Below are 15,055 nucleotides of genomic sequence, written 5' to 3'. Positions count from 1 at the left end.
CAGGCGCGCAACACCCATTGGACTAAAAGGGCTTCAGCCCCCCCCCCCCGTCGTGTGTGGCAGCCCAGGATGAGACACCTTCCCGGGCCAAAAAGCAGCCGCACCCGAGCACTTCACAGGTCTTTAAAAGACCATTTGCATGTTAATGAGGCCTCGCCGTTGTTTCACCCCGTCTAAGAGCCCCTGCAGCTCCAATCTGCCTATTGCTTACAGGTCAGCCCCCCCCCCCCGAAATTTTTGCTCAGCCCCCCCTAAATTTGGCTCTAGTTGCGCCTCTGATATCACCTGCATGACACTGGATAGATGCAGGTGCGAAAAAACACAACTCACAATAAACCAAAAGAAAAGCCACAACTCACAATAAAACCAAAGTCACTTAGATTCATCGCAATTCAGACTCACAATAAGGCCAAAGTCACTTAGATTCCTCGCAATTCAGAAGAAAGCCACAACTTACAATAAGACCAAAGTCACTTAGATTCATCGCAATTCAGACTCACAATAAGGCCAAAGTCACTTAGATTCCTCGCAATTCAGAAAAAAAATAAACAATTGTGCACATTAAGAATTAAAAAAGAAATATAACTCACCTTGCAATTAAAGTACAATATAAATCTAATTCTTTTCACCGAGTTACAGTGTCGACGAACGAGAAGTTTTGACCGAGAAGTTGAGAGAGCGGTGGGAGGGTAGCGCGGAAGATATGTAATTGGTTGTGGTAGCTGTCACGGAGGATTTATGTTGCGCGTGTGCGTTGAAATCTGCGCAGGGCAATGCTTCCGCGCATGCGCGTAGACTTGTGCGCTGGGGAGCAGATAATTATAGGCTCGAAGTTTTGTGGCTGCATACGCGCCTGCGCAAAGAGATACGCATGCGCAAATGCTCAGGGGGAGCGCATAGCCGAGGGGAGCAATCCATTATGGAACACCGGCCTGTTTTTATTGTTGATTTTTCTGATATTGCTACAAATATTGGCAGCAGCAAATATAAATGCATGGAGAGTCCAAGACCTTGCAAAACACCCACACTGCTTGCCTATACGAGTTTAAAACTGCCCTGATTTGTAAACGTGGACCATTTTTTTTAGGCAACTGATTCTGGGGCCACTTTTAATTTGGTGCCCGAGTCTGTTTTTTAGTCCCAGTCCGATCCTGGCTTTGATAGTCCACTGAGACAAAAATTCTCCGGGGAGGGCTATTTGCTCTGCAGACAGGTCACAGACTCTCGACTCATAAAGGGGTTGCAGCCACTAACACTTTGCACAGAAAACAATGTAGGATGTGTGCAGCCTCGAGCTCATCAGCCTGTGCTGCCCTTTTCCCCCTGGGTTTATTCTGACCCCCTCCACCCACACCCCCCACCACGGCTGGTATGATGATGCAGGACAGTTCATGCCCATAGTCTACTGGCTAGCTGATAATGTGTGGGGGATACAGCATTAGTCCCAGAATGCAGGTGTTCAAGGAATCCTTGCGGCCTCTACGACCTCATATGTATAGTCAGTGACCCCGTTTACCTACATCACTCCTTCCTCCACCCCCCCCCCCCAAATCACACATCATTTAAGCGTGACACTGGGCTAACATCCAGCTGCTTGGAAATCGAAGGACGAGGCCCCCTAGGACCTCACTTGACTCACTGCTGAGTAAGAAGCAACCTCCTGGGCTAGCTGGGTTCTTTGGCCACTGGATTCTTGACTTTATAGCACAACCATATAGTGTTTGGAACGCGCAGCAGTGCCTGGGTCTTCTGTACCACCGCGTCTGAGTTATTGACAACTCAGTGGCTATACCAAAGCCTGTACTTTGGCTGTGACTGAGGGTAGGAATGACTGTTTAAGCTTAGCCCAAAAAAAGGTGGCAGGGCTAGTCCCTGCAACAGGAAATGACCCCATTCCCGCTATGTATACATACTTGTAAACGTAACTACACGGAAGCACACCAGGCTATTCCAAGGAAACAGAAAGTATTTCTATAGTGAAGTTTCAAAAGATGTTCTATACATTTCCCATTAAATAAGTTGACAAGTATATGAATACGGTCAAGAAAGGGAAAGGTGTATGCATACCCTGTAGCTCAAGAAAGAGATCACGGATATAGAAGGTTAGCCTGATATCTTTGTTGTTTTAGGGTCATAGCATAAGATACAATGCAATAGGATGAGAAAGTGATGGTCTACAGTAGCGTTTTTTCAAAGTGTGATTACATTATTTTTACCACTAAGTATGAAGGCCATTTATGGGCGTTGTCCTTTCAGATGCCTTAACTGTATGACTATCTTGCATTGCCACATGATGATTTGCAAGGAAATATACGAATGACAGCCAACAGAATGACAAATGCTACACTGCTAAAGGAATGATACATATATAGCTTACAGATTTTTCAGAAATCATCCATTTAAAAAAATGCAAAACATAGAACATAAACACGTTATTCTTCAATATAGGGTAATTTCATAAATGTATATGTAGATGTACCAACCCCAAAATAAACTTGTTTTTTATATCCTTAAATCAGAAGAAGCACATTATGAACACTGACTAGTGGGAGAGTACGCTAACCGACATGAATACCCACAACAATAAATGTCTCTTAATTAAAAGCATCGTCAGCTACTCTGTACTTTAAGGCTCACCAAAGTCATTTAAACTTGACTGCCAGTTAGTTGAGTTAAAGGGGATTCATCTTGGACAGACAAGTGTCCAATTTTACTTAGGAAGATATTTTAGTCTCAGAAAAGAAGATGAACAAAAAATATAAACAACGTTATTGACAGCAGAGAATGAGTACTAGAGCCCTCTAGTCAACCATTTCCTTTTCCCCCTGCAACACAGTACAGCCTTCTTAATCTCCACCCGTCTTTGCTTTTACACTATGATTACTCCCTCGCTTCTCCAAATCTCTGCTCTGTAGTCTGAGGGATCACACATGCCTTATCTGAGGAGATTCATTAAATTAAGGTGGCCCTTGATAAAACATAAAGGATTCTCAAAGGAAGTGCGGTGGATAAGCAGGGAAATGCTTCCGCGCATGCGCGTAGACTTGTGCGCTGGGGAGCAGATAATTATAGGCTCGAAGTTTTGTGGCTGCATACGCGCCTGCGCAAAGAGATACGCATGCGCAAATGCTCAGGGGGAGCGCATAGCCGAGGGGAGCAATCCATTATGGAACACCGGCGATCACCGCTGCAGCATTGTTATGTGTTTACAAGAAGGCTCGATTTTCGCTGCATGTAGCGGCTCTCTTTTATGCGGTGCAGTACTCCTCGAGACTCCCATGAGACCTTGGTCACGGTTAGATTTTCGATAGTTACCTGACATACTTATTTTTTTGAAAAAGTCACATGACTTCCTGCCAAACCCTTTTTCATAAAATTAACAAAATAAACAGGGCACTTTGCATTCTGGTCGCAGTAGTTTTCAACTTGGTAATCTGTAAATGGCAACTTAGAATTTTCAAATAAAGTTACTGTGATCTCTTAAACCAAACATTTATATGTATATGTATGTAACTATCTTTGTGTTTCTCCCATCTAGTGGGGTTTTACCGCTTCCAGTAATTTTAAATACAATAATTAGTACAATGAGATCTCTCAAACTATACAGTTTTTTATTTATTTTGTATTTATTTTTTAAATGTATGGCTGTTTGCAATAACATTAACAAGGGACATTCTCAGTGGCACATCAAGTTGAGGAACATTCAGAAATCCATAATTCAGATGGAGGTCTGGGCAAGGCATCAAGTGGACAGACCAATGTGGAACTGGCATTGGAAAAGAAAGATTTTAGGTTTAATTTTTTTATGTACTGTTTACTGACATCTTCCACAGTTCTGTGATCACTCCCATTGAAGGATTAATTTAGAGTTTTCTGGAAGCCACGTGTTTTGAGGTAGAAACAGTTGATGCTGTGCAGGGAGTGAGAGCCACCTTCTATGACCAGTGTCTCTGCTAAATGTGATGGGGAGCCGCGGTGAAGGGCCTTACGGATGATGCAGGCAAGTTTTAAGGCAATCTTCATTTCAAAGGGAAGCTGATACAAACTCTGGGGTCCCAGACCCTCAGCTTGGATTTCTACAACTCTGATGCGAACATTTAATTCAGTGCATCAAAAATGAATTCAAAAGCCACTTGGACCATAACCCTGACACTAGCCCAATGAGCACTCCTGATCAGACAGTGTTTTCAGCTTACTATCAGTCCCTCTAGATGAGTTCAGTGACACAGCATAGTGGCAATGCAAACAATCATTTCTTTATGACCAACACACTCGAAGATAGCACTTAGAAATGGGGACATTAGTTTAAAAAGCATTATTTTAGGATCCTCAGCCACATGCATAAAATATGTACGGTAACCACAGAGAATGCAAACATAAAAGTAGTTAAGTATGTAAAGTTCAGCAAAAACAATATAACTGCTCCTAACATTGTTAGCAAGTTTTACAATATCCTCACACTAATTTCCATTTCTAAATGCTATGCTAAACCTCAGATAAAACATTAGGTAGCAAAACCTGCCTTGCGAGTTTTGTAGAATGAATTGCACAGCATAACATTTAATAGTTGAGCATGACATCAATGAGCCTAGTGCCACCAATCTGCTGTGCAGCGGCATTTATGGCTGCTCTTAGGTGGGATATGTGGCATTTTGGGACGTTTGACTGGATGGGCATGCCACAATTTAGTCTAGAAAGGACAAACACAAACCTAGCATGGACCAAAGATTTGTGGACCTAAGCATTGATGAGGCATTACATCCCATGAAGAAGTCTGATTTGGAATTGGGCACTTTGGAGAACGGCATTAATGTGAGCTTCCAAGGTGAGGTTCATGTTGAGGATGAAGCTTATGGATTCGGTACCATTGACAATAGTGAGTTTATACTCCGGCAGATTAGCAACATTGACCCAAGCTTGAATTGAGGTGGTGTTCTTAGCAGGAGAGATGATTACGAATTCTGGTTTAAAGGGTTAAGTGATGGTGAGAGATCCAGGACTGGAGGAAATTTAGAGTGCTTGACAAGGCGCCAATATCTTTAAAAGAGGCAATTTGAGATACATATGTCTTTCTTCTACATGGAATTTGAAAGAGCTATGGGATTGCCTCAGGTTGATGCTAAGGTGGTCCATGTACAGATTGAAGAAAACGTATGGGAGAGAATAGTTCAATGGAGGACTCCTTAAGGTAAGGGTTTGGTACTCAAAAATAATTTCCCTGTTTTATCTGCTCGGAGCAATTGCATAGGTAGTACTCAAACCATCCCAGGATAGTGCCATTGACTTTCAACCATAATTCTCCGGTTTACAGGAGTGTGGCATGGTTGGCATTGTCAAACTCTATTGATAGGTCAAAAGTGATGTGAAGCGATGAATTAAGAAAGACGGTGCACAGAGCACTACTATTGTAAACAGATGCTAGATTTACTAACTAGAGTACGCTAGATGCAATGCAGAAGCATGTATATAATATATATTCATTTTCAATGTCAAATTTTAAAATACTCTTTTATGTAGAATCTTCAGCAGGGTCTGGGAAACCCACAAGAAAAAGTACCTCTAATCGTAACAGCACTAAACAATCCTGAAGCGCCATCTATATCGAATGCTGCTGAAGTGAAGACCATGGCGAATATTTTAGGAAAAATCTCTAATATATCATCAATTGGAAACAATTCATTTGATACTGCAGTTGTGACAGTAAGTGCAATATTATTTTTTGTGTTTTGATCATTTTTACTGTGCACACAAATGATATGAGAATTGGTATGCTGAACAACATAAGATAGTAAATACTCAAAGGTGTTTCTAATGTATGTTGGAATAGAAATTTCAAGAAAAAGGCAGTTTTCACCATTGCAGGGGTTGACTTTCCACTTTCCTACATGTCGACATTAAGCACATACTGTTTTATATACTGTATTGGGTCAAGCACTTATACACATACAAATATACTAACTTAAAATTAGCTTGTCTCTCAGAACAGATCACGTAACCTCAGACAAAAAACGAATAATCCTATTAATTAAGCCTGGGCAAAACACTACGCTACGCTTGCGTAGTTTGCGAGGTTTGCGCTACTTCGCACTACGCGAATTGCACGTAGCACAGTGCAAACACGGATAGCGTAGTGCAGCAGTTATTTTTTGCTTGCTCGCGGTCCTCAAGGTCAAGTTGGCGACCGCGAGAAAGCAAGATGACATCCCGGCGAGACTTTTTCCTCTTTCGCGATCAGCAACATCAAGTTGCCAATCGCGAGCGTGTAAAAAAAAACACCCGGCAAGCTTCTCTACGCGGAAGGTCAGGTTTCTCATTGCAAGTGGTCACGTATGCTCGCAATGGCTCGCGAAGAGAAACTACCAGTCCGCGTTGAGAAAGCTGCCGCTCGAATAGAAATCTACTCGAGCGGCAGAAAACGACCGCTTGCACTGTGCAAGATGCAGTTTGCACTGATTGCACAATGCGGACAAGCATCCGGCACTGTGCAATCAGTGCAAACAGCATTTTGCACAGTGCACTACGCAGTTCACTTAGCTACGTGTAGCTCGCGAAGTGCACTTCGTGTAGCTACGCGTAGCACTACTTCGCAAACTACGCCCAGGGTTACTAAATCAACACTGCATTGAATACAACCGGCATTTTTTTAGTGCATGCAAAACATCATGCTAAAATGAATGCAAATAAAGGCAATTGCATGGCAAGTATTTAGAGGTCAGGAAATCCATATTCCTCGCAAGTTTGATCTCTGCTGGGGATTGAGACTGTCTCAACTGGACTGAGACCCACAGGCAAAAAAACTGTGCAGTGAGTGACTGCAGCTGCCTGCCCTGGAATGTTTTGGGGATCAATGGAATGCCTTTTATCCCTTTAAAAGGGTGCATCCTGACAGCTCTTATACCTCTGCGCCCCTGTCTATCTCACTGATTAGGCCCAGAGGGAAGGTTTTCTGTTATTTGCAATTGGGCACACCCCTACAAATAAGAGAATAACACTTTGAGATCATGTTGTGCCGGCGCATTCTGTATTACAGAAATGCCTTTGCAAGAGTCAGACTCTTCTGTGATACCAAAGTGCCATGAGGTCACAGAATGTAGGTTATATGCCAGATGCGCCCTAGTTGCACTCTGTGTATTACAGCCCCAGGTGTCATATGCATAAGTAGACACTAATTTTTAATTTGTATCTTAGAATTGGTGGTTCCCACACTTAGCAAATTAAAACAGGATGAAATCTTTGTCTCTTTGCCTATTTTTGTTTTTATACCTAAAAGATATGGAATATTGCGTATCTTGGCTAGCTTACTTCAATTAAAGAGGTAGTCACCCTTGTGACTGGAAGCTATCAAACCTCTTCACACGTTAAACAAACCTTCTAATGAACTGAATTATTCAAAAATCATCATCTAGCCAGAAATACTCCTAAAAACTATAAATGTCACCCAGTATAGATGGTCTTCAATGTGAAATTAATCAAAAACGATTTAGCTTTATGGCAATGCCCAGCCACCTAAATGTGAATAATATCTTAATACATTGTTCTCAAGGCAAACCCTCTAACTATTGAAGTTGCCTGTTCCATAGTGAAAAAATGATCCTTTTTTCCTTAATGTGCAAATCCTGCAAGAATATCTGAACAATGTTGCCAATAGAAAAGCTGCCGGGCATAAGGAGGCCTACCAAATGAACACATTAGGACACAGTAGCACAGAGAGGATGTCATTTATTTAGTGTTTCGAATTGAATAAGAACTTTAAGAAACTGCTTTGAGTTATTTTTCAAGGGTATGCGAAATTATATTGTTACATCATGGAGAGAGAGGAAATATACCACAGTGAGATTTGCCTCAGCCTCTACAGTCAAACCTATTAAGAGACTAAGAGTTAAAAAGATGTTATCACATCATCACTGTAATAGACCATTCTCCAACAAAAGTTGTTCAATAGTTTGTTTATCCAAGTGGTTTCTCTCTGGGACATACATAAAATATTAGCACAGAGAGAAACCACTTGGATAAAAAACTACACACCTTAACACCTAATGGGTTAAATGATAAACTTGAAATATTATGCTTTTTGTAACCAGCTGAGCAACTTTTGTGGGAGAATGTTCTATTACTGTGATGATGTTTGTCCAGTTCGTAATATTTGGAAGACTTCTAATTTAGTATTAACATAAGAGATTACCTGTTGTCATGAATTCTCAATAGACAGCACCTGATCTGAATATTAGTGTTGTTACAATCATCCTATTTAATCTGTGTCTACCATTGTTTCCTATGTTATGCTCGTATGTCTACTCATGATCAAAGTAGCGTCTTCGAATACTTCTGACACACTACGTTTCTCTGCGTATTTTGTTTGATGAACTGAGAAACACAGATGGGAGGTAAACGTCTTTGTACTAGTGGAGTCTTGTTGATTAAGGGATATGTTATTGAGCTCCACCTGTTTTTTACAGACCTCGAGCAGACCGTTTGTTAGTAACTTGGAGATGAACACAGTGGCAGTTGTCTTCAACACACTGTTTTTTTAGTAATATCTATGGGCAGGGTGTAAGTCATTTTGATTGGCTTCCATTACCCGTACTTTTACTGACGGATGACTCTGTCTTTTTTATAGCATTCAGCGCACAGTAAAATATATATGCAAGACAAGTGTAACACTTGCAACATTTTGGTATGTGCTAATGTATCGAGCACGTAGGTTCAAGGGGTGTTTAGGCAATGGTTATCTTGGAATCACGAAGTTGTGGTTTTTAACACACATGTTTCATGTATATTTTTCTCACTATGGGCCTCTTGGGCGGCTGATTCACACCACAATCTTGTTTTCATTTGGGAGCACTTCGGTTTCTTTGTTGCATGTCATCATCATTCGCAGTAGTATTTTTCCACGAGCCTTGAACGCGAGTTGGCATGCCTATCAAACCACTGGCATGCATCTTTGTGGTTAACTTGTACAATATTGAATTGTTCCTGTATGGCAAGAGAGCTATTTTGATGTAATTTCATATATTAGCCTTACAGTTCCCCTGAAGAAGGGTTAATAACCCAAAATACATTGGGAATGCAGCATTACATTTTCTGAGAAAACAAACTTAATGTCATGAAGCAATGTGATGTAACATTGTATACTTTAAAACATGGTTGGTGTATGTACTAACTGTCACAAGCAACATGTCTTGAATGGAAGCTCATTAAAAAAATTATGAAAATTATGATTATAAATTAAGCATATATAAATGCTTGATTCAACTAATTGATGTTTGAAAAAAATCTCTTTTCTTGTTTGTAAGAACCCTATGGGTCACTTGTTGTGCGCATTGTGTTGGATGTGCAATATTTGTACATCTTTTACAGCATCAAGTCCTTCCTTGTTTTTATCCAGAAGTGTATGTCAAGCACTTATTTGAAAATATACCGAACAGGACCAGTAGCCCCTCTTGGCACCTGAGTGGCTACCATCTCAGACGAGATGGAGTCACTCACTCATTACTAGTGGTGTAACCTTAGGGAGATTCAATATCAACAGTGGCTTTTGCTTAAAGACGTGTCTTCTCGGGAAGACCAGGCCCATGGTACCAGTGTGCATCGTTGAATAAAGAGTATCACTGGCAAGTTCGCAATAATAATCCAAGGGGTCATAGAGCTAGTCCCTCCCTTCCTTCTAGTATAAGTTAGGGAACCCTTGCCATTGCAAACTAGATATCCCTGGACGACGCTCTGAAGAAGAATCCTTGACCTTCGACGTTCCACCACCTCTGGAAGACTGAAGAATTTCCCTTGGAGTCAAGGTGTGACTCCCCTGCTTGGCAGGCACCAAAACTTTGAATCAACAGTCGCAATCTTTCCTGCTCCCGCCGGAGTCCAAAGTCCCTGCAGCCCCAGAAGTAGATTTCCTGACTTCTCCAAGGCCATCGTGAGTCCCCAGTGACGCTGAGGCAAGTGGACCCCACGAGTGATGAAGAACCGCAATACCTGGGTACCGGGCACTATTTTCAAGTGCAACCCCTTCACGACAATCTACGAACTTGTGCATTGGACCACATGTGATCCAAGCCTCCAGCAGGATTTTCTCTGAAGATCAGAGGCCTACCTTGTCCCGAGTGACCGTGGGCTCCTGGTGAGTGAATCCTCCCAAGGCGTCTTCGCGATCCCATGCTGGCTGGCTTGTGGGTCCCCAGAAGATGTTTCTACAGAACCAAAGGGCTCCTCTGGTTGCTCTAGGCCTGCCCTGACTTACCCTTGCTGAGTGAGTCCCTCAGACCTTGCTGGTCTGCACCGCTGACTTTTTACACTTTCCACGAGACTTGCTGTTGCCAAGACTTGTTGGCTCCAATCTGGTCGACAACACTGCAGTAAACTGCAGACTTTGTGGGACACGCCGAATCCAGCTCCTGGTCATCGTCGATGCCTCCTGGACCTCGTGGCTGAAGAGTCAAGACACCTGTGATCACCTGAAATCACCCGACGACTGTGGGCATCCAGCTTCCTTGCCCCGGGTCACTGCCAAGTGACTTTGAACACTGTCCCCTCTGCTTTCAGGTCTTCCTTCTTCCGAATCCAGCCTTGGATTCCACCGGACACTTCTTCTGTCTTCACAAGCAGCAAGTCTTCTTTGGCTCCCATTGAAAACGACGCCGCGACCCGACACCAAAAGACACCTATGCACCCGGCTTCCCTGGGTGAGGTAACTCCAGCACTACGGTGCTCCTGTGTGTGTTGGCTCTAGAACTACTTACCCTGTAAGTGACTTGCTTGTAGACTCTCCCGAAGTATCCTAAAACTTTAAAATTCCAACCGCGACTTGCTCCATTAAATTAAATTGGGATCCATGGCTGTGTTCTCACACTGCATGCGTCTCCCGTGGGTCCTTTACTTACCTGCCTTGGGTGGATTAGTGAGGTCCCAGCGCTTCTGAAGGCCCTAGGCCTTGTCCCCTCGCAAGTCGATATTCCTAAGTCTTTTTTTTAGTATATGGTCTGGTACGCCCCTAGGGCCCCAGCCATATTTGTGCTTAACTTGTTGTGAAATGTTGATTTGTGCATATGTCCTTGACTTCTAATCTCATAAAGGGATTAGTAGAGTGTGTCTAGTAATAAATACATATATATTTTATATATATACCTGTGTGGTGTCCTTTCATTTTGTAATGCAAGAGATTATAAGGTAAAACAAGCTGCTTTACATTCCTCTAAAGACTTAGCCTGAAGGCTGCTCTTCACAGCTACCACTAGGATAGCTTTCTTTAAAAGGTTGTCTTAAACCTATCTACCATAAGAGTCGAATTGTACTGGTGCAAGGTGGCCACTTTAACTAGTGACCAGCATATACCAGGCCAACTTCTCACAACAGCTCTTCAAGTGTATCCACTAGGGCCCTCATCTCGCTGTATCGAGGTGACTCCTTGCTGTTGAAGTAGACGTTCAGAAGTACAATCGTCAATGGGCAGCCATTCAATTTCCAGCCCTGCAGATAAATGGCTAGGACCTTGTCCGTGTTTAATAGGGGTTTGGCTTTTATATTACTGCTGATTCGTGTGTATATAGATAAACCCCCAGATGGCCTTCCAAATATGTTGTACTTTTTTGCTAGCTGCTGGAATTCCGTGAAACTTGCAATGACCGCTGGAGCAAGCAACCAAGTTTCTTGAAGACATAACAGAACCCCAGTCTGTAAAAATTCAAATGCTGCCCTGTAATGCAATGTAGTTTTTAGCCCGTAAACATTCCATGAGATTACTTTCACAGTGTTGTTCAATCCACTGCTGCGGCAGTCATTTCTTTTTGTGCTAGGAGCAGTTTGAGTTTGAGGATGTTCAAGTCGTTGCTGTTCCCTCTTTGGTGTTTCTAAGTTGATCCAATTATACTCTTTCTGTGATCGTGCGCCTTGTTTGAGTAGAGTTGGGCGAAAGGTGTTTTCCTAAATTATGAAGTTTGCACCTCTTAGGATGCACTTTCGTAGGATCTGTGTCTTTTTGGTATTGGATCCATTTTTTAGCATGAATGGGCATCTCTCCTCTTTTGGTGTGTGTACCACGATCCCCCATTTCGCAAATTGATCTCTTTCTTTCATACTTTTTGGGGTATCAAGTTATTTTTCCATTTTAATATTGATGACTCTTTTGTTATGTTGTTACCCAATACCTTGAATTGAACTTGGATAAGGTCTTCAGTCGTGATGGCGGAGAGCTCTGGGATGTGTTGGAAGATTTGTAGGATGTTAGACCTGTTTAGTATGTCAGAGCTGTCCATGATGTATATTCAGGTGTGAAGGTTGTGATGTTGTTCTCCACTTCCCTTTACCCCTGTGCCCTTTGACTGGCGGCCGGGGAGTGTGTGTCCAGGCCTTCTGCATTTGCTGTGGTTGCTCCGATGTCTTTATGGGTGGCATTGATTCCCCCGAGTCTCATTGTTGTTCAATAGGGGGAAGAATATCCTTTCTCTGTCCACGGCATGTGGCCAAGCTTCCTGTCTTTGACCTTCCTGATGCTGCTCTGCGGGGAGACTGCCTCTGCTGTCTATTTGTAGTGGCGCTTCAGGCTCTTGCCGGGGCAGCTCTTCCTTCTTGTTAAACAGTCTGTCCTCACAGGACGGACATATAGTTGATTTGGATGTTAGTTTGTTGTTTGGCTGGCCATTTCTTGGCCTAGCACTAGATCTTTCAATTTGAAAAATCGGGTACATTTTCTGTGGCTCCAGACTGTGCTGTGTGAGGGCCTTCTTTGAATGTGTTTTTTGACCCCGGGTGCCATCTAGTGCACTCGGGCCCAGCTGTAGTTCCTTTGCCCGGCTACGTTGTTTGAAGTTTTTAGCTCATTTTTCCAAGAGTTTTTTTTACTCTGCCAGATAGTGTTTTACAGGGTTCCATGGTGCGTTCCAGGTTAATTACCCCATTGGTGTTACTGCGCAGGGTTTTGCCCATTACGACTTCCTCACGTTTGGATGTGCTTTGGCACATCGCTGATGCCAACTGCGAAGATGTCGGAGGTGTGTTTGTCCTCAAAATCAGTTTGCTGACTTGAATTTTAGTCTGTGTGGAGAACTTTTCTTCTGAGCATGTATTAACCGTGTAGTTGTTTACCCTCCTCATTGTGGTTTGCGACAACGTGTTGGGGGGGCTTGCGGCATCAGCTAAATCATTAGTTCCATTTTGTTTTGCAACATTTAATGTTCTTTCAGGTGTTCTTTGGGTAGGCTGGACTATGGTGTTATGATGTCTTTGCTTGAGTTCTGTAATGATTGATGTTAAATGTCTGGTAGAGAGCTGAGCTTCTCCACAATTGGGAGGCACGAGCACCTGACGGTTGGCAGTGACCTCAGCAATTCTAAATGTCCTGCTAAGGTGTCAATTTTGGCTTAACTGTTGATCATGACTATTACGATTGCCTGAATTGTATCCATTTGAATTTCCAATTTTTGTGTTTGCCAGGGAAGTGCATTCATGGTCGTTGTTAATGTAGAGTTTATTGAAGATAACAGAGAATTTTGTTTATGGCAACCACTTTGAAGTGAGCACTTTGTTTCAGCAGTGGAGTGAAGGAGATTTTGCTCTCCCAAGTGGCTATTCTCTCTCCGTCCAGCTCCCATCAAGGGTGAGCTTTGATTAAAGGTGAGGATTTTAATTGCTGATAGACTCCGTGACTCGGTCAGGGACAGATCGTGCTGGTTATTTCTGCATATTGCCTTTAGGTTTGTCATGTTCTCCCCATACATATGTTGGTTGTCTTTATTTGATGGCTCCAGTGCTGAGGAAATTTCTAGGGCTTCTAGATTTCCTAGTCCTGGTGCATCTTGCCTCTTTCCCTGGGATTTCAAATACTCTAACGCTGATGAAATTTAATCCCTGCTCCAGTCCATCTTGCTCCTTTTCCCGGGGCGGGTTCAAGACTGCACCGATGTTTCCAAGGGGGGGCTTGGTCTTATCAGCTGGTTTCTTGATGCCCTGGCTTCTCGTTCCCTGGCTCGGACACTGGCTCTGGCTCAGGCCCTTTTTAACTTGTTGCGTTGGCTGCTTTAATACGCTGCTATAGGACTCTCTCTTTCCCTGTATTTTTTGTCCGGGCATTGTTGGCATAAAGTATTTGCAGATTGTCATGCCATGTGGTTAAAAGCTTGAGGTTAAGTTTGTATTTGGGTGCACAATGGGGGTGGACTCCAGCCGCACTTGACCTTTCGCTGCCGGCTTTGTCCTTCTACCGGTGCCTGTACTAGTTGATTTGCCAATTTGATATTAGGCTTACTGTTTGCCATTCTCCTCCCTTGCTGTGCATGAGCTTGTTTGTGTTTATGTTTATGTTTACCTTGCACAACTCTATCCTCTAGCTTGTAGGGTAGATTGTGGGGTAACTTGTAAGTTAGTTTCCAGCTCTGTGCCCGGGGCTTGCACACTGTGTGACTGGTTGAGCTTCCTTCGATGGTGCCGCACTCCCTATTTTCCCTACTATCCAGAGTATTGTTTGATGTCATTTAGAGATAGGTGAAGATGGCAAGTGGGACCTATAGCGTTTTTTTTCCCCGCGACTGGACCTGGTCCACAGCTCACTCTCAGCGTGAGCTGACAGACGACAGCTGGACTCAGCAGGCTTGCTTGTAGGACCCACTGGCGTTTCTTCACAACCAGCCCTGCAGCACTTCCCGGCAAGGAGGCAATGGGGGGGTGATGGGTGTTGATGGGTAGTAGGGAGTGCTGGGAGCTGCGGGGTCTCTACACTGAGCCTCTGTGGTGTACTCTGGCAGAGTCCCCCCTCCTCACTGCTCACCCCCTGAGCTACCCTCACCATCGCCCACACTCACCCCACTCATTGGATGCCTTTGGGTGCCTTTAGGTGCCTTTAGGTGCCTCTGGGTGCCTTGGAGGTGCCCTGGGCCCTTGGCTGGGATGGTCTGCGGGGCTATGCACCAGAGGCCAGAGACTGTGAAGAAAAAGAAAAAGAAAAAAAACTCCAATTTCCACTGGTCCAGTCCGGTCAGCTCTCCTCTGCACTGCGCTTACAGTACTGGTGGAACAGCTGGAATCCGAAGGTGCAAGAGGTGGGAGTGCAAGTGGAGGCTCAACG

General features: G+C 43.5%; 1 protein-coding gene across 1 annotated transcript in view; it reads left to right on the top strand.

The window, feature by feature from the left end:
• LOC146816660 (adhesion G protein-coupled receptor F3-like) overlaps window positions 1-15,055 on the top strand; it is a 249,865-nt gene that overhangs the window by 166,618 nt on the left and 68,192 nt on the right. Inside the window, exon 4 of the mRNA XM_085609540.1 lies at window positions 5,518-5,700. Within this exon, the coding sequence (XP_085465666.1) occupies window positions 5,518-5,700 (183 nt within the window). The remainder of the gene's footprint in view (window positions 1-5,517; window positions 5,701-15,055) is intronic.

Source organism: Triturus cristatus, chromosome 6, assembly GCF_964204655.1.
Source record: "Triturus cristatus chromosome 6, aTriCri1.1, whole genome shotgun sequence".
In the NCBI taxonomy this organism is placed as follows: domain Eukaryota; kingdom Metazoa; phylum Chordata; class Amphibia; order Caudata; family Salamandridae; genus Triturus; species Triturus cristatus.
Note: the sequence above shows the minus strand (reverse complement) of the source record. Positions and strands in the feature narration are given on the sequence as shown.